At 43.8% G+C, this 26,437-nt stretch overlaps 1 protein-coding gene across 1 annotated transcript in view; it reads left to right on the forward strand.

The window, feature by feature from the left end:
* The first annotated feature begins 1,272 nt into the window (after positions 1–1,272).
* SCRN1 (secernin 1) overlaps positions 1,273–26,437 on the forward strand; it is a 54,914-nt gene continuing 29,749 nt past the window's right edge. The window contains exons 1-2 of the mRNA XM_001510362.4: positions 1,273–1,609; positions 20,764–20,923. Of these exons, the coding sequence (XP_001510412.2) occupies positions 20,765–20,923 (159 nt within the window). The 5' untranslated portion in view covers positions 1,273–1,609; position 20,764. The remainder of the gene's footprint in view (positions 1,610–20,763; positions 20,924–26,437) is intronic.

Below are 26,437 nucleotides of genomic sequence, written 5' to 3' on the forward strand. Positions count from 1 at the left end.
GGACCTAGGCCAGGCTTCAACTGGGCAAAACAAGTCTCAAGGGAGGCAGGGCCTCGCTGTGGGGGATGGTGGGGGATGTGGTGGTGGTGTGTGTGTGTGTGTTTAGGGGTGATTAGGTAGGAGTTTTTCTAGTGGAAAGAGCACGGGTTTAGGAGTCAGAGGTCGGGGTTCTAATTCTGGCTCTGCCACTTCTCAGCTGTGTGACTTTGGGCAAGTCACTTAACTTCTCTGTGCCTCAGGTACTGTGAGCCCCACTTGGGACAAGCTGATTACCTTGTATCTACCCCAGCGCTTAACAAATACCATCATTATTATTCTCCGGTGGAGATCAAAATGGTCTAGTGGCTAGAACACAGACTTGGGAGTCAGAAAGTAACAGGTTCTAATCCCTTGTCACTTGTCTAGGGATTAATCCCTGATCACTTGTCTGCTGTATGGCCTTGGGCAGGTCACTTCACTTCTCTGTGCCTTAGAGACCTCATCTGCAAAAGGGGGATGGAGACTCCGAACTGACGTGCGACAGGGACTGTGCCTAACCCGATTTGCTTGTATCCACCTCAGCGCTTGGTACAGTGCCTGTCGCACGGTAAGTGCTTAACAAATACCACAATTATTATTATCCTGGTCCCGCACGGAGCTTCATCGGTGGGGCTGGGCAGGTCCCGAGCACGGGAAGGCCGAGAGCGGAGCCGGAGCCCGAGCTCCCCAGAGGCCGGGAGGGAGGGAGTAAGGGGCCGGGCAAGGGGGAACGTGGGCTGAGCCTCTTGTTATCTGGGGGGGGCGGTGGGCGCGTCGCCCAACGATGCCACGTTTGCTGCAACTGCAACCCGCGACGCTGCAGGGATAAGTGCAGCAGCAGCAGCCACAGAGGGGAGAGAGCGCGGCCTGCAGAACAGAGAGAGAGAGAGAGGGAGACCTGCAGACAGGAGCTCGGGAGAGAGAGAGAGAGAGACCTGCAGAGCGGAGCTCGGGAGGGAGAGAGCAAGAGCTGCCGAGCGCAGCCCGGGAGAGAGAGAGAGAGAAAGCTGCAGAGCGGAGCTCGGGAAGGGGAGAGCGGGAGAAAGAGAAAGAGCTGCAGAGCGGAGCTCAGGAGGGAGAGAGAAAGAGAGAGACCTGCAGAGCGGAGCTGGGGAAGAGGAGAGCGGGAGAGAGAGAACGAGCTGCAAAGCGGACCTCGGAAAGGGGAGAGCGGGAGAAAGAGAGAGCTGCAGAGCGGACCTCAGGAGGGAGAGAGCAAGATCTGCCGAACGCAGCCCGGGAGAGAGAAAGGGAGAGAGCTGCAGAGCGGAGCTCGGGGAGAGGAGAGCAGGAGAAAGAGAGCGCTGCAGAGGAGGGAGAGAGAAAGAGCTGCCGAGCGCAGCCCGGGAGCGAGGGACCAAGAGCTGCGGAGTGAAGTCAGGGAGAGAGCGAGCGAGCAACAGCTGCGGAGCGGACTCGGGAGACAGAGAGGGAGCAAACTGCAGAGCGGAGGCCAGGAAAGATAGGGCGAGGACTGCAGGGGAGCTCAACCCGCAAAGCGGAGCCTGGGAGAGAACGATAGAGAGCGAGGGGCGGAGCGGAGCCTGCAGACCCGAGGAGCCCGGGAGAGAGAGAGAGAGCGTCCTGGCAGGTGAGCTGTGGAACCCCCCGGCCCCGGGAGCAGGGGCAGGGCAGGGGCAGCGGCGGAGCCAGCAGGACCGGACCAGGCCTGCGCCCCGCCCCGCAGACATCCAGGCCGATTCCCCGGCGGGCAGAGGCAGCGAGAGAGTGTGTGTGGCCGGGGATCTGCCGTCAGGCCCGCCGCCCCCCCCAGGACTGCGCCCGCTGCAGCCCCGCCTTGCCCGACGGCCCTCCTCCTTGGACTCCCCCCGGCCTTGTTCGGGCTGAAAGAATTGCAGCGACCAGACCGTTATCTTCCCGGGGGCGGCACGGGGCACCGGGGCCGGGGGGACAGGGACAGGGAGGGGAAGGGAGAAAGGCGGGAGAGTGGAGGAGGGGGAAGGGAGAAGGAGGGAGAGGAGGAAGGGGGAGAGGAGAAGGGAGAGAGGAGGAGGGGGAGGAAAGGAGGAGGGGGAAGGGAGAAAGGGGGGAGAGGAGGAGGGGGAAGGGACAGAGGAAAAGGGAGAGAGGAGGAGGGGAAAGGGAGAAAGGGGGGAGAGGAGGGGGAAGGGACAGAAGGAGGAGGGAGAAGGAGAGGAGGAGGGGGAAGGGACAGAAGGGGGGAGAGAGGGAAGGGAGAGGGGCGAAGGGGGAGGGAGGGGAGAAGAGAGAAAAGGGGGACAGGAGGGGAAAAGGGTGGGGAAGGAGGGGGAAGGAAGACAGCAGCGGAGGGGAGGCAAGAGGGAGGAAGGGAAAGGAAGGGGCAGGGAGGAAATGTGGGAGAGGAGGGGGAAGGAAGACGGGGGAGAGAACGGAGAGGGGGGAAGGGGAGAGGGAGAAAGAGAAGGGAAAGGGCAAGAGAGAGAAGGGAGGGAAGGAGAAGGGGCGACAGGGAGGAGGGGGAGAGAGCAAGAGGAAGACAGGGAGATGCTGAGGTTTCTGTAATATGGCTGCTCCAATGAACTGGGCAGACCAGCTCCGGTCCTTGCTCAGTTACCCAAACAGGGGCCGCCAAACACTCCTCGTTCAGGGGTTTGGGATTGGATTGCCCAGATTCCCGCTAGCTGCTGTCCGGCCGGGTTGGGGGGCGGTTGTACAAACACACATGTACACTCACAACTGCACATCATGGTAGAGGCTTTCCCCTGCCGTGTGCAGAGAGGGTGAGCTTCTTTCAGAGGCAGCCCTTTAGTCCTGCCCTTTATATTCCTCCCAGTTTTATCTTTTATATTGTTGAGGGATGTGTCAGCCTGATGGGTTAGTTTGCCATTGAACGTGGAATTTGGGTAGCTTTTTGTGGGGCAACTTATTTTGGCCAATTCAAATTCTAGGTGGTGGTGATCTAGACTGCAAAATGTAAGGGAAGGTCTGGTTTCCACTTTTAAGATTTGGATTCATTCTGAAACATCTCTGTCCTAGGGCTAAAAAATGACCACAATCATGTTTGAATTTATGACTGTGGGTATTGAAAGGTTAGTTGACTCATTTAGTTGATTTGTTGTATGCTCGTTAGCAGATTTAATAGGTTTTGTGCCAGTATTTTACAGGGTTATCTGAGAGGGCTGTTTTACAGTTCTTTTAGTTGCAAGCTATAGGATATTCATTCGGGATACCGGTGCTGAATTCTTAGCCCAGTTAATGCAGCAGATGTAGAAAGGAGCCCATTTTAGCAATTCAAAATGGCAGCATGATTAATAAGTAGCGATTGGAGTAAGCCCAGTTCACCACCATCATGTTGATGATCACATTAAGCTTTTAATGGAGAGATCAGTAATCCTCTTAGAAGTGACTCTTCTCAGCACCTTTGTCGCAGTCAGGATAAACTGAGCATTCCTATTATGGTGCTCCTAGGTTCAGATTTTAGAGGATGTTATATGGGATGATGGAGTGCTGAGTAGAAAGTCTTGGAGAAGTAGATGAATTATTGGACCCTAGGAATTGACACTCTGTGAGGTGCCTGGCCTAATGACTTTTCATTGAGCAGACTACTTGGCAGATTTCGGGCATACAAAGTAATTGATTCAGTTGATCCCCGATTTCCATTTCACAAATATATGTGGATTTTTGTGTGGGTCTCTTTAAAAGAAAGAGGGTTGTATGCTGTAAGTGAGAGGAATAAATAACTTCAGAAGAAGGAGCTATTTTGATATTTATAGATTTAGTTCAGAATGCTAAATGTTTGAATGTATGTAGTCTTAGCGAACCTTTTTGGCAGACATTTACATTTTCCTTTTATGGTGGATACATTTGGGTGATACACCAAATAGCCTCCAGAGATAATGAATGCAGGAATAGTTAACCTATATGTTAATAGGTTAATTCAGTTACAATTTTAAAATTATTCTAACTCCTAGCCCATTCAGTACTGACTTCAGAAAACCTGTCTTCGTTGACTGTAAGTAGAAGAAAATCATCTTTGTGTTATTGTCTTCAGTATTTAACAAGTGGCTACTGAGTGCAGAGTATAGCCCTCCTAGGGTTTTGAAATTGGAAAATGAAATCAATCAGTGGTATTTATTGAGCACTGTGAGCAGCGCACTATACTAAGCACTTGGGAGATTACAATGCAATAGAGTTGGTAGACTCATTCCCTGCTCACAAAATGCTTACAGTTTAGATGGTAAGACAGACATTACTATAAATAAATTACAGATAAGTATGTAAGGGCTGAGGGTGGGGTGTCTATCAAGTGCTTAAGTCCAAGTGTATAGGCAGTGCACAAGGGAAAGGGAGTAGGGAAAAAGAGGGCTTAATCAGGGAAGGTCTCTTGGAGGAGATATGATTTCAGTAAGGCTTTGAAGGTGAGGAAAGTAGCCGTCTGACGTATATGGGGGGGGGTGTTTCAGTTTGGAGGGAGGATGTGAACAAGGGATCTCTGGGAAGATAGATGAGATCGAAGTATAATGAGTGAGTTGGCAGTAGGGGAAGAAATGTTGTGCACAGGGTTGTAGAAGGAAATCAGTGAGGTAAGCTACGAGGGGGTGAGCCTATTTGAGTGCTTTAAAGCCAGTCTGATGTTGAGGTAGATGGGGCAAACACTAGGAGTTTCTTGAGAAGTCAGGAGATGTTCACAACTTTTTTTTAGAAAAATGATCTAGGCAGTGGAGTGAAGAGTGGAGTGGAGAGAGACAGGAGGCAAAGAAGGTCAGTGAGGAGCCTAATGCAGAAATCAGGGTAGGATGTAAGTACTTGGCTCAGCAAAGCAGCAGTTTGGTTGGATGAAAATAAGAGATATAGTGTCTGCCCTGGAAGAATTTACAGTCCAGTGAGGAAAGAGGCAGGATGTGCAAGGGAATAAAAATAGCCAAATATACAGTTGGTACAATTGAGAAACAGCATGGCATAGTGGATAGAGCATGGACCTGGGAGTCAGAAGGTCACAGGTTCATTCATATTCATTCATTCATTTAATCATATTTGTTGAGCGCTTACTGTGTGCAGAGCACTATCACATTCCCTGTCCTCAGTGAGCCTGCAGTCTAAAGGGGCGAGACAGTCATGAATACAAATAAAATACACAGATATGTACAAAAGTGCTGTGGGCTGGGAGGGGGGAAGAGCAAAAGGAGCAAGTCAGGGTGATGCAGAAAGGAGTGGGAGATGAGGAAAAATGGGACTTAGTCTGGAAAGGTCTCTCAGAGGAGAGGTACCTTCAGTAAGGCTTTAAAGGAGTGAAAAGTAATTGTCGGTCGGTTTTGAGGAGGGAGGGCATTCCAGGCCAGAGGTAGGATGTGGGTTGGGGGTTAATGGTGAGATGGAGGCACAGTGAGAAGGTTAGCACTAGCGAAGCAAAGTTTGCGGTCTGGGTTGTAGAAGGAGAGAAGCGACGTGAGGTAGGAGGAAACAAGGTGGTGGAGTGCTTTAAAGCCAATGGTAAGGAGTTTTTTTGGATGCAGAGGGTGATAGGCAACCATTGAAGTTTTATGAGGAGTGGCCTGACATGTTCTGAATGTTTTTGTAGAAAAATGATCCGGTCAGCAGAGTGAAGTATGGACTGGAGTGGGGAGAGACAGGAGGCTAGGAGATCAGCAAAGAGGGTGATGCAGTAATCCAGGCAGGATAGGATGAGTGCTATATTAACGTGGTAGCAGTTTGGATGGAGAGGAAAGGGCAGATTTTAGTGATGTCGTGAAGGTGGGACTGACAGGATTTGATGGTGGATTGAATATTTGCTTTGAATGACAGAGAGAAGTCAAGGATAATGCCAAGGTTACAGGCTCATGGGACAGGAAAGTTGGTGGTGCCTTCTACAGTGATGGGAAAGTCATGGGGAGGACAAGGTTTGGGTGGGAAGATAAGGAGCTCTGTTTTGGACATGTTAAGTTGGAGGTAACAGGAGGACATCCAAACAGAGATGTTTTGAAGGCAGGAGGAGATACCAGACAGGAGAGAGGGAGAGACATCACGGCTAGAGATGTAGATTTGGGTATCATCCGCATGGAGATTGAAGTTGAAGCCATGGGAGCAATGAGTTCTCCAAGGGAATGAGTGTAGATGGAGATTAGAAGGTGATCCAAAGCTGAACCTTGAAGGACCCCCACAGTTAGGGGATGGGAGGCAGAGGAGTGTACTGAGAATGAATGGCCAGTGAGGTAAGAGGAAAACCAGAAGAGGACAGAGTCAGTCAAGCAAAGCTTGGATAACGTTTCCAGGAGAAGGAGCTGTTGACAGTCTCAAAGGCAGTTGAGAGGGTGAGGAGGATTAAAATGGAGTAGAGGCCGTTGGATTGGCAAGAAGGAGATCATTGGTAACCTTTGAGAGGGCGGTTCTGTAAAGTGAAGGGGATAAAAGCCAGATTGGAGGAGGTCAAGGAGAGAATTGGAGGAGAGGAATTTGAGACAGTGGGTGTAGACAACTCCCTCAAAGAGTTTGGAGAGGATTAGTAGGAAGGAAATGGGGTGTTAACTGGAGGGAGCCATGGGATTAAGAGAGGGTTTTTTTTAGGATAGGGGATACATGGACATGTTCGAAAGCAACGGGGAAGAAGCCATTGAAAAGCAAACACTTGAAGCTGGCTGTTAGAGAGAGAAGAAGAGAGGGACAAAGTTTTGATAAGGTGTGAAGGATAAGGGTTGGATGAGCAGGTAAAGGGGGTGGCTTTGGAGGGGAAAAAAAGAAAATTATGAGATTTGTTAAGCACTTACTATGTGCCAGGCACTGTACTAAGTGCTGGGGTGGATACAAGCAAATTGGGTTGGACACATTCCTTGTCCTACAGGGGCTCTCAGTCTCAATCCCCATTTTACAGATGAGATCTCTGAGGCCAAAGAAGTTAAGTGACTTGCCCAAGGTCACACAGCAGGAATGTGGCAGAGCTGGGATTAGAATCCCTGACCTTCTGACTCCCAGGGCTGTGCTGTATCCACTGAGTCATACTGCTTGAAGATATCCTCTAGAGATACTGCTGGGAAGGATGGGAGAGTTGAAGAGTGTGCCGGAAGGGGGAGGGACTGAGATGGGTTAGGGGTGATTTTAGGGAGCTCACTCCTGATAGTGTCAATTTTCTTAATACAGAGGGGATCAGCTCACTGAAGGCAAGGGAAGGGGAGGTGGGCCTGAGGAGGGAGTTAAATGTCTGGAACAACCGGCAGGGGTGATGGGCTTGGGTGTCAATAAGGGGAATAGATAGTTGTACCGGGTAGAGGAGAGGGCAGAGTAAAAGCATGCAAGGATAAACTTGAAGTGGACAAAGTCAACCTGATATTTAGATTTCTGCCAGCAGTGCTCTGCGGCTCAAGCACAGGAGCAAAGGAGGTGGACTGTGCAGGTGATCCAGGGCTGTGGGTTAGTGGTAGATCAGAGGGATAGAGGAGCGGGTGAGTTGAGTTCAGTAGAGAGGGTGGTGTTGAGAATGTCTCTTTGGTTATCAAGGGAGGGTAGTTTGGGTATGGAGGCTAAGTGGAGGCCAGTTGAGAAAATTGGATGGGATCCAGAGATTGGAGGTCCTAACTCCACCACCTGTCTGCTGTGTGATCTTGAGCAAATCACCTTACTTCTCTGTACCTCAGTTACCTCATTTGTAAAATGTGGATTGAGACCATGAGCCCCACATGGGACAGGGACTGTGTCCAGCTCAATTTGCTTGTATCACCCCAATGCTTAGTACAGGCATACAGAAAGTGCTTAGTAAGTATCATTATTATTATTATTGTTATTATTAAAAGGGTCAAAGAAGGCATGCAAGCTTAAATGAAAGTAGGCAGTTAAATAAATAAAACCCACTTGACTACTAAGATGGCTTGATGGAATGACTGGACCAGGAGATTGGGGGATTAGTCAGAAACTGCCTCCTGGAAGAGATGTCTTTTTTAGGATTCTTTGATAGAGGATGTAGGAATATAGTTTGGCGCTATGTTGGGGGGGGAATTTTGTGCAAAAGGAAAAAACATGAGCAATGGGTGGGAGCAGGAGAGTTGTGAGCACGGTACGGGTAGGTCATCTTGAGAGGGGCAAAAAATATGGGAAGAGTACAATGTTACATCATATCTATTGTCTTTAAAATATAATGAATCTCCAAATACTGATTTCTTTAGTGAGTCTGTTTTGGGAGTCTTGGTTCAGAGAAGTGAAAACCTGAGTGTCTTTGAAAGCTGGCCTTGTGATTGAATATTCAAGGTAAATAGGAAAAAATCAAGAAGTATTTCTCAGTAGTCACTAGAGAGATAAAAAACTCTTTTTAAGCAGTGATGACAGATGATGAGTTTTGGTAAAATCTTGTTTTTTTCTGCCTTTCTCTGATGAAGTTGTACACAGGTCTTATCATTTCCTTCCTTATCTGTCACCTTTACCTGTTATTCCCCAACCTACTCCCTGTGCTCCCTCCCCCGCTCTTAGATAACCTTTTCACTATCCCTCACTTTCCTGTTTTCCACTGGCATCTAGATTATGCCTTTCTCCCTGCCTGGAATCCTTGCCCCCTTAAAATCCATCAGCCTACAGGTCTCTCCATATTAAAAGACTTACTGAAATTCCTCCTCTGCCAGGAGCATTCACCTATTTAATTTGTTTCTCTCCCATCACACCCTCCCAACCACCGCTTTAGTACTTACATATGCAGAGTCACTTGCTGTGGTCGTGGTGGACATATCGATCAACATATACCAGTATTTAAACACTCATTCAGTTGACCACCTTTTCATTCTTTCTGTCTTCCTTAACTAAATAATTTTGTGTTTCTTTCCCCCATTAGATTATGAGATCATTTTAGGACAGGGATTTTGCTTTAATCTTTGGTACTCTCTTGAATGCTTAGTACAGTGTTCTAAACATTCTAGATAATTGATCAATAATACTAAAAACAAAAGTAGGAATAACTAATTGTAAATCTTGACGCTTCTAGGAAGGGTAAGATAAGGATCACAAAAAGCACTTGTTTATCCTTTATAGAAGAAAATATTTTTATCTTTTAAATGTGAGATTGCTAGGCTCTTTTCCATTCCAAATTTGGAGCTCTGGTGGCTTAATTTTGAGTTGTACACTACCTGGGAACAAGCTTGGGTGATGCCATTTTTATATTTTTAGCACTTAGGATTCATAATGAATTAAGTAAGCAGGCTTCATTTTACTAAAAGAAAAAATAGGTATTCAGATACACAGTAAGGAGTCTATGTGCATTCTTTGGAAAACAATTTTACATACACTTAATTCTGCCTGAGTGCATGGTTTCCCTAGGAGACTGGAAAATAAGTGTGTCTGCCTGAATTCAGCAGGATGTGATGTTGGAAGAAACAGCTGTGTGCATGAGTCTTACAGACATGGGTGAATGCTACAAAGTGATTTTTCTTCAATGGGAGTTTTTTCAAGAATGCAACCCTCTGTTAGAAGAAATGAGCATGATCATTTCAGTTCTATTCACATTTAAACATGTTCATTTCACATTTTTGTTTTGTGGAAATGCCCATTACAAAAAGGAACAAGTTCTTTTATTGAAAGCTTACAAATAGGAAATACATACTTTATCCATCTCTCACCTTCCCAGAGAGTCTTTTTTTCTTTAAAAAAGTAGTGTCCCCAATTGGTTTTCCCTAATCTTTTACTAGTCCAGTGAGGTGACATAATGCCATCTCCAAGGTTAAAGTGATGAAATTGTGACCTCACTAACACTGATCAGTCTGTATATGAATGGAGCCGGGAATGTGTCTATCCCGTTTTGTGTATGGTGCTCCTCCAAAGTGCTTAGTTCAGTGCTCTGCACACCGTAAGCATGCAATAAATAATATTGACTGACTTTGGGGAAGGAGGCAGAGGAGAGGGAAGCAGATTAGGAAAGAGTTCCTGTTTCAGATCATATTGATTGCTGAAATCTCTGAATTTAAACTTAAATATTAAAAATCTTCACGAAGAGCGTGGAGGTAAAAGCGAGAATTCAAGAATCTGGTATAACTGAGAGTTTTAAAGAGATGAGAGCTCCTTACTTTCTTCCCTTTCAACCAAACTGTCTTTTCCAACCCCTCCCATAATAACCATAATAACTTGATGTATGGTAGAACAGATCTAGCTGATCCAGTAGTTTGGAAATAAGAAGGATTCATTAAAGCACTTGGTTACTTTACTCACTGGAATGGTAAAAGATGATTGTCCTCCTACTTTTTTTTGTGTTAACTTATTTGGGATTCAGTGATGGAGAACAATTTATAATTGTACATATTACTAGTAATTATGGTATTTAGCACTGGGGTAGATACAAGATAATCAGGTCCCACATGAGGCTTACAGGCTAAGTAGGAGGGAGAACAGATATTGAGTCCCCATATTGCAGATAAGGGAACTGAGACAAAGAAAAGTTAAGTGACTTGCCCAAGGGCACATAGCAGATATATGGTGGAGTCGGGGTTGGAACCCAGGACCTCTGACTCCCAGAATCTAAGACACAGATGTATTCTAGACAAAATACCACTCTAGAAGTTTCAAAAAGGAAATGGGCATGATGGTGTTGGGTATTTCATGCTTTTAATATTCATATAGCACTGACTGTACTGTCTTGTCTTTTTACCATGCTGCCTTCCCATGACAACTGGTGGGAGTTGCTTGGCTTAGTGGAAAGAGCACGGGCTTGGGAGTCAGAGGACGTGGGTTCTAATTCCGCCTCCGCCACTTGTCTGCTGTGTGACCTTGGGCAACCCACTTAACTTCTCTGTGCTTCAGTTACCTCATCTGGAAAATGGGGAGTACGACTGTGAGCCCCACATGGAACAACCTGATTACCTTGTATCTGCCCTAGTGCTTAGAACAATGCTTGGCACATAGTAAGCGCCTAACAAATACCATTATTGTTATTAGTTGGGACAGTGAAAAATCCTTCCTCTTAGTTATCTAGATTGGGAGAGATCGGGGGCACAAACCATCAAGTTGACCCTATTGATTCTGTTATTTTCCCTGGCTGTGAAAAAGCAAGATTAGAACAGGTGCAGCTTTGTTTAATAAAATAATAAAATAAGGCTTCTCTGAGTTTTTCTCTTTTTCCCCTGTGGGGCTGCCTTGGACACTGACAATTTAAGATCTAAATTGCCAATCTTAACAGATCAGAGCAAATGCAGCAGCTGTCCATCAGACAGAATCCTGAGCCATCATCAATGACACAGTCTCACAAGGAGAATATCAAAAACCTTTTGGAAGGACCTTCATCAGATCCAACCCCAGGTGCAACTTAGTATTGAAATCGCTTTGGAGTAGTAGAGGTTTGGATTTGGCAGGGTCTGCCTGAGAAGCTCGATGGAGAGAGCCATCTCCTGCTACGTTGATATGTAATAATAATAATAATGGTGGTACTTGTTAAGCGCTTACTATGTGCAAAGCACTGTTCTAAGCGCTGGGGGGATGCAAGGTGATCAGGTTGTCCCACGTAGGGCTCACAGTCTCAATCTCCATTTTACAGATGAGGTGACTGAGGCCCACAGAAGTTAAGTGACTTGTTCAAAGTCACACAGCTGACAAGCAGCAGAGTGGGGATTAGAACCCATGACCTCTGACTCCCAAGCCCATGCTCTTGCCACTGGGCCATGCTGCTTCTCCATGTAAGCTCGTTATGGGCAGGGAATGTGTCTACTAATTCTGTTGTATTGTACTCTCCCAAGCACTTAGTTTTTCATATGCTCTGCACATCATCAGCACTCAGTAAGCACCAATGACTGATTAATTTGTGTTCCTGGGGTGCCAGGGAGCATTTGCTAATGACACAAATGCTAGTTGTTACAGCTTCCTATTGGCATGCATTGCTTAGTATTGACTATCAAACTCTAGCATCAGTCCAGAACATAGCAGCATCCAAATCTTGTGTGGAGGTAAGAGCTATATAGTCAAATGAGAATAATTATAATATTTGAGTACTTATATGCCATGGGACTGGGGTAGATGATGAATTTGGCTGTGTACCCCTTAAACTCTTCGATACTCACCTCAGTCCCATAATATTTATGTAAATAGTCTTATACTCTAGTATTTCCCCTATCCCTAATCAATTTTAATATCAATCTCTCCCCCACCACCATAGACTGTAAGCTCCTTGTGAGCATGGAATGTCTACACTCAGTTGTGTACTTTACCAAGTACTTAGTGCAGTCCCCTGCACTCAGTAAGTGCTCAGTAAATTCAGTTGATTGACATTCACCCAAGAGATAAACAAGAACTGAACATGAATGCTTAGGGGAATTCCACAGTATTTGCTGAGTGAGTGGGGACCAGGAAATCCTCCAGGAAAAGGATATTTGACACATTTTAAAAAGTGAACAACCTTTTAAAACAGGCATCCAAAATATCTGTTGATGGATTTACCAGCAGTGGAGAGATTGACAGTTCATTCATTCAATAGTATTTATTGAGCACTTACTATGTGCAGAGCACTGTACTAAGCGCTTGGAATCACACAAGTGCACAAACTCTATTTCAATTGGCCATGGCAGAATTAGGATGGGTCAGTCAGTTGACTTGAATCTGATTTAGCATTGCAGATATTAAGTGCACCCCCCCCCCCATCTTTAGCATTTTACAGAATTAAAGTTTAGTTTAAGGCTAACATTGAAAGAATGTTTTGGGGAATATGAATCAGGCAATACCCTGTGTGTGATATATCCCCTATCTGATAGTGTATATGTGTTCCCAGAAAACCTAGTTATAGTATCACAAGACAATGTATTTTGGCATCTGGATTTTAACTATAAGTGCACAAGGTAAATTAATATTCATCCTCTTTTTAGTAGCTTCTAATTGGTTGCTTGCCTCTTCCAGATTCTGAAAAGTTCTTTAAATCTGGTGATGTTGCATTACAGTGATTTTGGAGGGATTAAGGACAGGATTTAGTTATGAATATTAAAATATCCTTTTATTATTAAATATTTAATATTTACTATTAAAATATTAACATTTAATTAAAATTAAAAAATAAGTAATCTACAAATTCCTTGTAGTGGTGGTGTTTCATCCATTTTATAGCTAAGGAAAATTGTGACCCGAAGAGGCTAAACAACTTAGTCAACAAGAAAGTCATAAATCAGAACTGGCATTCCAGTCATTTTTATTCCAGTACAACATCCTGACGGAATGGAGGAGCGTCAGCATTTCTGTCTTGTTAGTGCCGCAGAGGCTTGTCATCAGTTTTTTGGAAAGCAGGAGCAGCAAGCTCTCAAGAACACAGATGTCCCTCTGCCAATCCACGTTTCATAAGCGCTAAGTGCAGTGCTGTGCACACAGTAAGTGCTTAATGAATACACTTGATTGGATGAACCAAAACCGGACAGGAGACAGACCAGCCAAAAAACAACTCAAAAGCTGCTTTATTTCATGTAACCCCTTACAGTCCATGAGCCAGGATTTACTGAAATCTGTTTTAGGTCCTTTTTCTGCCTTGGAGTCTGTCACCTACCTCTCTGGCAAAAATTAACCTGGCACTTGACATCAAATGTATGTGGTACCCTCTTTTTAAGGATCCTTTTGTAAGCACATTTGACCTCAAGCAATGTGTTTATCTCACTGGCACCTGACCTAACCAAAAACCCTGGGACAAACTCACTTCTGTCCTGTCATGGTCAAACAAGGGATCCCGCTGCAGTGCACCCTACAAATTGCCTGTGTTGCACACTGGGTGTAGGGTGCAAGTTGCAGCTGGTATACCAGGTACCTTGTAATGTCAATACATGCATCTGAATGTGAGGATTTTTTGTTGTTGTTGCTATTGTTCCCTGATTTGGCACTCTAAGTCACAGAGGTAGTGTTTAAAGAGTTGGAGTTCCCTTAAAACTCTTTTTATCTGCCCAGCCTGGTGCCCTAAGCTTTGGAAGACTCAATCCATCTTGGCAGTGGGAGTCTGGAGAGCTTACCTTTTGGGGGGATGTTTGGGGGTAAGGGGAACAAGTTGTACTGGGGCAGGTGGAACAAAGTTTTGTTTTTTAGGTATTTGTTAAGCATATACTATGTGCCAAGTGCTGTACTAAGTGCGGGGGGTGGGGGATACAAGTTAATCAGGTTGGACACCATCCATGTCCCACTGGTTTGTTAATTCACTGACATTGTTCTACAAAGAGTGTGTCATAAAAGCATACGTTATGTAAGAACTGGATAGAACAACCAGTAGGTGGTGTGGCCTAATAGTAAGAGCTGAGGAGTAGGAAATTCTGGTTCTGACTCTGCCACTTGTCACTTAACCTCTGTCCTCAGTTTCCTTATCTGTAAAATAGGGAACAAATACCTCTCTTTTAGACTGTGAATCCTGTAGGAACAGGGATAGTGTCTGTTGTGATTAGCTTATCTCTAGCACAGTGCTTGGCACATAGTAACACATCAGTACCATCATTAATAATATTAATGTCAAAATGCGATCCTTTTTGTCAGTAAAATATCTTGTGAATTAACATCCCTCCAGGAAAACTCAAAACAAATATGTCAAGCTTATTTTTGGGTACCTACCTCACCTCCTTCTCACATTATTGGAAGTTCTAGTGAATTTTAACGTAACTACATTAATCTTCTTCAGGACAAAATAATTCCCTTTTAATCTTGTAAAATGTGATGTTCTCAAGAACAGATTACTAAACGATAGTTTGTCTTCCATTCTCAGAATCTAATGTATGTCTATAGGAGAAACTATATTACTTTAAAGTCTAGATGCATGTTATTGGGGAGGAGTATTGTGTCCCTGTTCTCCCCGTCCCCCAAAATGTGTAAGATGGGACATTATGCTTGCCATACTCTCTGCCAGGAGAGTGAAGGCTATTTAGGATCATCAGACCAGCTAATGCTTCCCTATTAGAATGTCCTTCTCTATCCTTTTCACCAAACTGTGCCCCTTCTTTCATTAAAGTCTTCTAGAGTGAAGGCTTCATGAAACCTTTCATTGACTCTAAAGGCCCTCCAATAACTCTTTAGAATTTACGTATGTCTCTGTACAGTCTTTTTTAATTTTTTCATTTGTAATTTTGTGCATCTTTTTAAACTTATTCCATGTTTCTGGTAGGTATGATTTTGGTATTTGTGGTATTTAAGTGCTTGCTATGTGCCAAACACTGTACTAAAAGCTGGGGTAGATATATTCATATTATTATTATATTGCATTTGTTAAGCACTTAATATGTGTCAAACACTGTTCTAAGCACTGTAGTAGATACAAATTATTCAGGACGGTCTGACATGATCCCTGTCCTGCATGGGGCTCACAGTCCAAGTATGAGGGAATAGAATTTAACCTCCATTTTACCGTTGAGGAAACTGAGGCACAGAGAAGTTAAGGGATTTGCCCAAGATCACACAGGAAGTAATTGGCAGATCTGGGGTTAGAGTCCAGGTCCTCTGCTCCAAGGCCCGTTCTCTTTCCGCTAGGCCATACTCTTCTATTTTAGAAAAGCAGCATGGCTTAGTGGAAAGAGCACGGACTTGGGAGTCAGAGGTCGTGGGTTTTCTAATCCCAGCTCTGGCACTTGTCAGCTGTGTGACTTTGGGCAAGTCACTTAACTTCTCTGTGCCTCAGTTACCTCATCTCTAAAATGGGGATTAAGACTGTGAACCCCTTGTGGCACAACCTGATTACCTTGTATCTACCCCAGTGCTTAGAACAGTGCTTGGCACATAGTAAGCGCTTAACAAATACCATCATTATTGTTATTATGTATCTTCATTTGATTTTGGCCCATCTCCCCCTCTTTATTGTGAGTTCCTTCTGGGCCGGGCCACCTTGAATCCAATCCAGTACAGTACAGTATTTTCTTAATATTCCCCTCAGGACTACATATTTTCTTAATATTCCCCTCAGGACTGTACCTAGTACATTGCTCTCCCGCTGTACAAACGTGCAGTCTCCTGAAGGCCCTCATGACTCATCATTAAAAGAAATAGAGTGAATTCTCAGCAGAGAAATTACCATTTTCATTGTGGGGCTTTCCATTTCTCTTCTTGCTTACATCAGAATTTCTTCAGTATTTCTTACCAAGCCTATGTCTTGTACTTTAGTAAATCAATTATATAGGACAGCATTTTGGTCCCTTCCTTTCACTAGTGTTCTTATAGGAAGATGAAGGCTGATTCATGGTCTAGGCCCCAGTAGAAGAAAGGGAAAGAGAACACCCATCTCAAATTGCTAGACCACATACAAGGTTAGAGATGCATTTTCAGGACACAAGCAGTCATTTACCAGTACATTAACTTGCTTGATTTAGAGAGAATAGAAATGGGACCGAGTTCAATAACATTCAAAACCAGACATGGCACTTGTTCAGCTTTTGGTATTACAGATGGAAAATTATTGTTACCCTCCAGACAGGGAAAACAAACACCTTTTCTCTGCATATCTGTGCCCACGTATTCAATTTTAATCCCTGCTTCGATAATTGGTGTCATGTAATTCATTATGAAAGCAGTCAGCCCACTCAGTTTGTAAAATGATACATAGTCAAGCCACTGCTACAAGGCCAAAAGAGGACAAAAATGAGTTTCAAAATAAATCAATCCATAGTTTTTATTGAACATTTACTGTGAGCAGAGCACTGTGTTCAGCACTTAGGAGAGTATATAATGCTATTTATACCTAGTTTGAATTATTATTTTTAAATACTCAGCCCAGTGGCCCTTGCTTGTGTTCATGGCTGCTGAAAATATGCTTTCAGCCCTCTCTTCTTCTGGTAGAGAATTATTCTTTTTTTATCAAATATTTATTTTCCTTATTAGAATTCCAGCAGGGAAAATACAATAGAAAATCTATTTGTTAATGGGAATAACTTGTCACTTAACATGATTAATGAAAATTATCAATCTCTTTTTATAGTGCATCCATAACTACATTTTTGGGCCGAGAAGAAATCTCAGGCTTTGCATTTGTTTTCTTTTCTCTTGAAGAAATATTTTCCAATGTAAGCTTCTTAAAAGCTAGCTTTATAACTCTCCAATCACATCGACAGACATTTTCAATCACCTAAGCAACTTACGTGACAGCTAATGAGAAATATCTCTTGAGCGTCACTGAAGTGAATATGAAGGGCATTTTGTCAAGCAGGCAATTAAAAACACTGCACTGGCTGAATGTTCCTCCAGTTCAATAAACACTAGTTAAATTAAAGACAAAGACCTTCTTCTGATGCAAATTTCTTCTCTTTCCCCTTCCCTCTACTCTCCCACGCCAGCCCTTGCCTTAGCATTCTGGAAGCTGTTTCTTAGTTACTGGAATACAGCATTTCAATCCCAAAACAGTTAAAATTTCAGTGTCCTTTCACTAGTTTGGAAGGCCAATGTTAGAAGAAAACATTCATAAATTCACTAGTCAGGAAGTAGCTAATTAAATTTCATATTCCAATAAATAATAATGACTCTTAATAAGATTCTTACAAGAAGAACAAAAATAGGAATTCAGTGGCAAGATGTTTGAGATGTTGAGAAAATATAGCAGAGTTGGTGGTGTGGCATTTTGTAGAGAAATGAATGATTCATCCCCCAAACTGACTGCATAGTTCAGAGTTTACAGAGGGGTGAGAAAAGCCAGCTCCTCTCCTCAGCTGTAACTGAGGCCTGTGATATAGCCCTGCCATTGCTTCCACTCTTCATACCCTCCTGTGAGATCAGCACTTCCGGATCCTCCTCATCATGATTGATTGTCTTTGAAAATAGTGGTTGTCTGAGGGTAGTTCTAGGCCATCCATAATGCAATCAGTCATAATTATTGATTGCTTACTGTATGCTAGGCACTGTACTAAGCTCATGGGAGAGTACAGTATAAAAGGGTTGGTAGACATGTTCCCTGTCCACAACGAGCTAACTGTAAACATGCTGAAGTCCCATAATGTAAAAAAACTTTCACACAGCTTTTTAGGAAACAGCCTGTCAAGTCAGTGATGAGACCATGATTGATCCTGACCAGTGGTTGCCCATCCACCTCAATATTAAAGTATTTTATCAGCTTGCCCCCCTCCACCCCACCGCCCACATTTAACCATGCTGATTTCCTGCTACAGTTCAGCACATTCACTTCACTCCTCTAACGCCAACCTATTCACTCTACCTCGATCTCATCTAACTCTCCATCAACTCCTCACCCACATCCTGCCTCTAGCCTGGAACTCCCTCCCTCTTCATATGTGACAGACCACTGTTTTTCCCACCTCCAAAGCCTTATTAAAATCACATCTCCTCCAAGAGACCGTCTTCAACTTAGCCCTCATCTCCCCTACCTCCACTCCCTTCTGCGTCCCTCTTGCACTTGGATTTGTACCTTTTTATCACCCCACCCTCAGCCCCACAGCATTTACGTACATTTCCGTAATTTCTTTTAATGTTTGTCTCTCCCTCTAGACTATAAGCTCCTCTGGGGCACGGAACATGTCTCCTACTCTGTTGAATTGTACTCTCTCAAGTGCTTAGTACAATGTTCTGAAAACAGTCAGTGCTCAATAAATACAGTTGATTGACTGACCAAAGTCCAGGTGATGTTTGCAGTAAGGAAGTACTTATGCCCAAAAGGACAGTTTCACAGCAGTCATGGAATATTCCTGGTGAGCCAGTTCTATACCTTTGGCCTCAAGGGCCCTTGAGCAACCTGAATCATCCTGTGGTGACTCCTTGGGATTTTCTGGTGGGTCATCCCTGGAATGTGTTAGATCAGTGCTCAATTACCCTTGGTGTATCAATCATTCATTCAATCATATTTATTTAGACTCTACTGTGTGCAAAGCACTCTACTAAGCACTTAGTGTATTCATTCGTTCAATCGTATTTATTGAGCATTTACTCTGTGCGGAGCACTGTACTAAGCGCTTGGAAAGTACAATTTGGAAAGATAGAGACAATCCGTACCCAACAACAGACCCACAGTCTAGAAGGGGGAGACAGACAACAAAACAAAACAGCAACATGGCATAGTGGATAAAGCATGGGCCTGGAAGTTAGAAGGTCATGGGTTCTAATCCCGGCTCCGTCATTTGTCTGCTGTATGACCTTGGGTAAGTCACTTCACTTCTTTGAGCCTCAGTTCCCTCATTTGTAAAATGGGGATTGAGACTGTGAGCCCTATGCGGGATAGGGACTGTGTCCAACTCTATTTGCTTGTATCCACTCCAGCGCTTAGTACAGTGTCTGGCATGTAGTAAGTACTTAAATATTATTATTCATTCAATCATATTTATTGAGCATTTACTGTGTGCAGGACACTGTACTATTATTATTACTTTAACAGTTAGAGGGTGACTCGCTAGACCATAATGCCAGTGTGCCAGCCCTGGGCTGCTCTACTATTGAGCAGTATGACCTAGTGGAAAGAGTGTGGACCTGGGAGTCAGAGGATCTGGGTTCTAATCCCAGTTCCACCACATGCCTCCTGTGAGACCTTGGGCAAGTCATTTCACTTCTTTGTGCCTCAGTAACCTCATCTGGATAGTGGGTTTTCCATCTGTGTTTTCTCATCTACTTTGTTTGACCTGATTATATTGTATCTTTCCCAGTGCTTAACAAATACTATTATTTTTATTATGATGATGATCATCATTATCGTCTACCCCCTAGGCAGCCCATCCAGGCAGTAGCACTATGTTAGTGTCTGTTAGCTGTCTGTTTGCTGCTCCCTGTTGGTTACATTCTCTCTGCTTAATCAATATCAGTCATAAAATAGGCCAGTGACATAAGGGCTGCTTTTGGGGTTGCCAATTCCACCCTTTTCCCCCAAACAAAAGTTTTAAGGTGGAAGTGAATGTGCTTTGCAGGCCTAAACCAGATCGTATGATAGGAAGCTTCTATGACTTTTCCTCTGGGTTGTACTGAGTATAGTAGGGTCCATACTATTCTTAATTTTATTCATTGCTCTGGGAAAAGCATCAAGGTGGCCCTCCTAGTCTCGAGAAGCCCATCTGAGTCTAACATAGCTGACTTCTAAAAAATTTAGCCTACCCTTCTCTTATTCATTAATCTGAATTTATTCCAAAAAATCTATAGCCCCCCCAACCTAGAGTTATTATGGCTGTGCTCTTCAGACCCTTGGGCTTGTGAAATTCAGGTAACCTTAACTAGACAATGGCAACAGCAAACTTACAGTGTACCTGAGGAAAAATCTTGTCACACTGTGACCAATCAGAAGAAGGGCTTGAAATGATCTGAAAATGGTGGTCAGGGCCAAACCCCGTCTATGGTCTGACCTAGATGGAAAGATCCTTGTGGGCAGGCACCATGTCTACTATCTCTATTGTACTGTATTCTCCAAAGTACCTAGTACAGTGCTCTGCACATAGTAAGCTCTCAATGTCAGTGGTTGTAAGATGTTTGTAGCATTGTAATAGCAATTCCACCCCCATTTTCACTGAGCGCTTCCCTGAGTTTCACTATTTATATTTAGCATGGGCAAAACTGGGGGCATAGACTCAGGGGAAGTATCCAGTACACCATTGGAAAGAATTTTTCTTTTCCTTTCTCTGGAACGTGCAACTTTTAGTAATGACACCTATTTCTCCAGTCCTGTACTCCATGGCTGCCTTTTAAAGCTTACTGAAAATCTTGGAATTTGTAGGTCCAACAGGCCTAACTCTGTTATCATGGTCAGTCTCGATTGCAATGCGATTTCACTGTAAACATTTCATCTTCATTTCCCACTTGGGATAGCATAATGAGCTGGCCGGCCTGGTTCGATACTGAAATTATTTTTAGGTGATGTAGTAGGTGGGGGAAACGTTTTGGAGGAGCTCTGTGTTTAGTTCCAGTTGCATTCATTATGTGTACTATGTTCTCTTTCAGGATGGCTGCCGCTCCTCCGAGCTACTGTTTCGTTGCCTTTCCACCATGTGCTAAGGATGGTCTGGTAGTGTTTGGCAAAAATTCAGCTCGGCCCAGAGATGAAGTTCAGGAAGTTGTGTATATTCCTGCTGCTGTTCATGAATCTGAGAGCAAAGTTGAAGTAGGTATATGCATGGCTGGCGGGGCCTATGAATTCTGTACCCAAATTTTCTTTTTTGGTTCCTCACCTGGATTTCACCCTTGTTTTTTTGGTAGAACACAAACATTTGCACGAAGCAAATACATTAGACTCCCCTCTCCCTGCACTGCCCAAATGCAAACTAATGAAGTCCAAACTGAAATGTGATAGGAAAGTGATAACGGTACTAAATTTCTTTCAGACTTGATCTGATTTCCCAGAAAATCTTAGCCTGTTTTGCCTGTCTAACCTGACTGTTGAGGATGGTGGGCAGAGGAAGAAAATTGTTTAAAAGAGACTATTAATAACACCAGAGAGGAATTTTTCAGAAGCTCTTGGGGCTAATGTTTGAGCAGGCACTGATCATGGATGGCTTAGCAGCACCTTCAGGCTTCTATGTACTGACGTCCAGATCTTCATCATGAAAGTCAACCTGTTTCTGGAAAATAATGCTACTCAGTTTTTCATGATGACAGCATCTCAGCATAATAATGCCATAATAACAATAAAAATAATAATAAAAGCTGGGGGAAACGTCCTCAGGAGAAGTCCAAGATTGGTTAATGGAGTAGCAAAAGTTTGGTCATTGACTTAAGAAAGGTTTACCTGTGAGAGCCCTTCACTAACCTTGGTTGGCCTACAATCAGAGCCAAAACACTAAAATCAGGCTGTATTTGGACTGCAATCCAAACGCTCCCCATGTGAAGCAGCGTGGCTTATTGGATAGAGTATGAGTCTGGGAGTCAGAAGCACCTGGGTTCTTGTCTGCTGCATGACCTTGGGCAAGTCACTTAACTTCTCTGTTGCTCAAGTTACATCATTTGTAAAATGGGAATTAAGTCTGTGAGCTCCATGTGGGACATGGAATGTGTCCAACTTGATTAGCTCATATCTACCCCAGTGTTTAGTATGGCCTGTCACATAGTGAGCGCTTAACACATACCACGAAAAATATAATTGGGGTTTCCCTTGGGCTAGAAGGGGTGAGGTATTCTTACAGTCATATTTATGGAACTCTCACTATGTGCAAAGCACCTTACTAAACACTTGGAAGAATAAAATACACCAATCAACATTCACATTCCCAACCAAAAACGAGCTTACAGTCAGTGTAACTCTCAAAATGGCAGTGGGTGGCACAAAGCATACTGGAATTTGCATTCACTCACCCCTACCAGCTGACTTAAAGCTAATTTAGAGGATTCACTTGAAAGGGTTCATTTTTTTTTAAAGACAGGCCATAAAATAATATAAGTAGATGTCCCACATTGGCGGGGATGGTCACAATTTTTTTAGGTCCAGTAAGGATGTTTCATTTATTTATTTTATTTTGAACTAACTTCCTGCTGAGGTGATAGTAGGTGAGACCCTGCTCACTTCCCAGCTGTGATTAACACTTTCTTGACCTCCCCTAGTCCAGGGAAATGGGCCATCTAACCTATTGGTACTTCCTTCTTCAAATGGGTCGTTTCTGACCAGTAGCGATTCCATGGACACACTCTCTTCAGAACATCCCATCTTCTGTCATAGAGTCGTTTTGTTATGTGCATCTATAGAGTTTTCTTGGTATCAGCGTGGCTCAGTGGAAAGAGCATGGGCTTAGGAGTCAGGGGTCATGGGTTCTAATCCTAGCTCCGCTTCAAAGCTGTGTGACTTTGGGCAAGTCACTTAACTTCTTGGTGCCTCAGTTACCTTATCTGAAAATGGGGATTAAGACTGTGAGCCTCATGTGGGACAACCTGATTACCCTGTATCTACCCCAGCGCTTAGAACAGTGCTTGGCACATAGTAAGCGCTTAACAAATACCAACATTATTACAGATATGGAAGTGGTTTACCATTGCCTTCCGTGTGGTAAAAACTTGAGTCTCTGTCATTGTTTTTGATCAATGTTTTGATCACTTGATCCACCAGTCTTTGACTCTTTCCCATCCTGCTGCTGCCTAGCACAGGTGAATGGACTCTGTGTGATATTTCAGCTTAGACCTTTCCATTATGGATAACCCTATATGGCATAGCTCTAAGCTTTATCAGTTTATGCAAACTCTCCTGCCATAAAGTATTGATTCATATGAGAGATTGGCATGGTAGATGTAAGAAAATGGGTCCCTTGGTGTAGGTGTTATTTTCCCCTGTGCAGGTTCTCACTTAACTAGGTTACATTTCTCATGCATATGAGACTGTGTATGCTTTCCTAAGGAAAGGGCTTAGAGCTTGGAGCTTCTGATGCAGATGATGCTATTTGTTAAGCACTTACTATGTGTCAAGCACTGTTCTAAGCACTGGGGTAGATACAGTGTAATCAGGTTATCCCACGTGGGGCTCACAGTCTTAATCCCAATTTTACAGATGAGGTAACTGAGGCACAGAGAAGTTAAGTGATTTGCTCAAAGTCACACAGTTGGCAAGTGATGGAGCTGGGATTAGAACCCACGACCTCTGACTCCCAAGCCCATACTCCTTCTACTAAGCCATGCTGCCTCCTTTGGTTTGCTATTTGGTCCATCATCTATTTACATGTCAGACCTGGCCATGGGGAAGGCACCTGTGAGAAAACAAATTACAAAGACCCAGTAGAAGAGTCTCAGTGATCTGTCCTTTCTCTGAAGAGGGGCGTCTAGCTTCCAACAACAAATTTAGTCTCTCAGCATACCTATGGCGATTCATTAAATCAGTGGCCATTTTTATATTTGAAAGTTGTCTTTTTTACCCTAATTTCTCAAAACATGATGTTTGTGTTGGGAATTCCCTCTATCCCAGTCTGAGAGTTGGTGTTTTTCTTTTGGGCCTAAGAGTTTGTGAATGTTATTTTAAGGATGTTATATATTCACCCATTTATATGCTACTCCAAGTAGGTTCACATAGGTGAATGCTTGCCCTTTTGCAATCCTAGATGTTATGACCAGTTAATATGGGAGAGATAAAGTGTTTTGGTTGACCACCAATGAAAGAGGTAGATGGCTGCCTTGACACTAACTTTAGTTCTCCCCAAACAGGAGTTACTTCTCTGCTCTCCTCTAGCATCAACTTGCTCACTGTGCCTCAGTCTCATCTTTCTTGCTGCTGACTCCTTTTTCAGATCCTCCTTCAGGACTGGAACTCCCTCCCCCTCCATATACATTTGGGAAGCAGCATGGCTCAGTGGAAAGAGCCTGGGCTTCGGAGTAAAAGGTCATGGGTTTGACTCCTGGCTCTGCCACTTGTCAGCTGTGTGACTGTGGGCAAGTCACTTAACTGCTCTGTGCCTCAGTTACCTCATCTGTAAAATGGGGATTAACTGTGAGCCTCACGTGGGACAACCTGATTACCCTCTATCTACCCCAGCGCTTAGAACAGTGGTCTGCACATAGTAAGCGCTTAACAAATACCAACATTATATATGAGACCACTTCTCTCTCCACCTTCAAAGCCTTCTTAAGGTCATATCTCCTCCAAGAGGCCTTCCCCGATTAAGCCCCGTTTCCCCACTCTCTCTCCCTTCTGAGTCGTCTTTGCACATCAACCTGTATCTTCTAAGTATTTGGTGTTCACACCCCCTTCAGCCACACAGCACTTATGTACATAGCCATAACTTATTTATATTAATGTCTGTGTCCCTGTTTAGATTCGTTGTGGGAAGGAAACATGTATACCAGCTTTGTTTTATTGTTCTCTCCCAAGTGCTTAGTACAGTGTGCTGCACAAAATATGTGCTCAATAAATACCAGTGATTGATTGATTTCTCCATCCCCCTGCCCGAAGACTCATATCAGTGGTCAGACCTCAAAGAAGGTAACTTTTTTTTCTCTGTTTTAAGTGCTGGAATAGATACAAAATAATCAGGTTGGACAGAGTCCAAATTCCTTCCCAGGACACTGAGACTTGGGGTGGAGTGATGATGGGGAAGGGTTCCTGTCCAGATTCTCCCTCCATTTATTTCTAAAAGGCTCAGAAATTACGATTCTGAAAACCGGCACTCTTTTTGGCCAGAGATAACTCCTTCCTGAACCTCTGTCTGCAGACAGACTGGAAAAAAAGTTCTTGGGACAAAGAAGAAATGTGAGCAGAATTATCGTGAGGCAACTGAAAGCAAAGTACTGCCAGAACTGAGAATGTGATCGTGGAAATTCTGACTCCCTGCTGGGGGGGGATCCCTCTGGCCTTGCTTGTCTAGTGCTATGGGAATCTTTGGAATCTTGGGTCTCTGCCTTCTGCCTTTTGTCATACTGGCTGTTTACCCCATTCAGGCTTCTGATTCCTCTAAGTGTCTCAAGGGAAGGCTGGCATTGGTTTCCCAAGGTACAGAAGGAAGGGGCAAGAATGGTTCTTCTTAGTCAGTGTAGTTGGTCTGGCCTATGAGGCACAATTGAAATAGTATAATGCTAATATAGGTTATGAGATCTACAAAGCAAATTCAATCAATCAGTTGTATTTATTGAGTGCCTACTCTGTACTAAGTGCTTGGGAGAGTACAGTGAAACACACTATGTCCCATGCCCACAATGAGCTTAAAGCCTAGAGGAGGAGGCAGACATTAATATAAATTACAGATATATACGTAAATTACAGATACGATTTTACCAGGAGTGGATGTTGAGAGCTCAGCATGTGTATTTTCCACACAGGCATTCTAAATTCTTTAGACATGATGCTCTAGTTTTCTGGGCAGCTGCTGGGCAAACACTTGTCTGAGGTCAAGGGCAGCATTTGATATTTGTGAAGAAAGGTCCCTGTGCCTGCCTGCCTGCCATTCTTCCCTGGCATGTTCCTGCTCATCTGGATGGATTCAATGTCTCATTCTCGCTTTTTAGGGGAACAGAGATCCCTGGGTGTCCCTTTCCTTTATCCTGTAGATCCTTGGCCCTTTTGTATATTTGTCAGTCAGTCAATCAATCATATTTTTATATTTGTCAGGGAGATGGAGGAGGGAATGAAAGCATGATGGGTGGCAATCCATGTGACTTTCAGAGCACAACTGCTTATTCTCTCTGTTCTACCTACAGTCACTGAGAAGTGGAGAGGGGAAAAGGAGTGGTGAGAGGGAAGAAAAGTGTCTTTTGGTAGGCTTTAGGGTGTTCTGTACTTATGAGTGAAGTACTTAGTCCTTCATAAAGGTTGAGTTTCCAAAGCTACCCCTTATTTCAACCACAATGAAAATTATCCTTACCTTATATGTGGGGAACATCCAGATTAATCAATAGTATATACTGAGCGCTTACTATGTGCACAGCACTGTTCTAAGTGCTTGGGAGAGTACAGTACGATAGAATTAGCAAACACCGTTCCCTGCCCATTCATTCCAGATTAAAAATAGAATTGATTTAGTATTTGGAAAACCCTTGTCGTATTAGGAAAGCTGCAGGTATTTTACACCCAGAGGGCTAATTAAAGCATAATTTAAAGTCAAGAGACAGTCTTAATTGTTGACTCAGTTTTAGCATTCAGTAGCTTAATTGGGCAATTTTCCATTATGCATTGGCTGAAGCTTTGTCATTACTTACATTTTTTGTTTCTTGA

Source organism: Ornithorhynchus anatinus, chromosome 8, assembly GCF_004115215.2.
Source record: "Ornithorhynchus anatinus isolate Pmale09 chromosome 8, mOrnAna1.pri.v4, whole genome shotgun sequence".
Classification (NCBI taxonomy): domain Eukaryota; kingdom Metazoa; phylum Chordata; class Mammalia; order Monotremata; family Ornithorhynchidae; genus Ornithorhynchus; species Ornithorhynchus anatinus.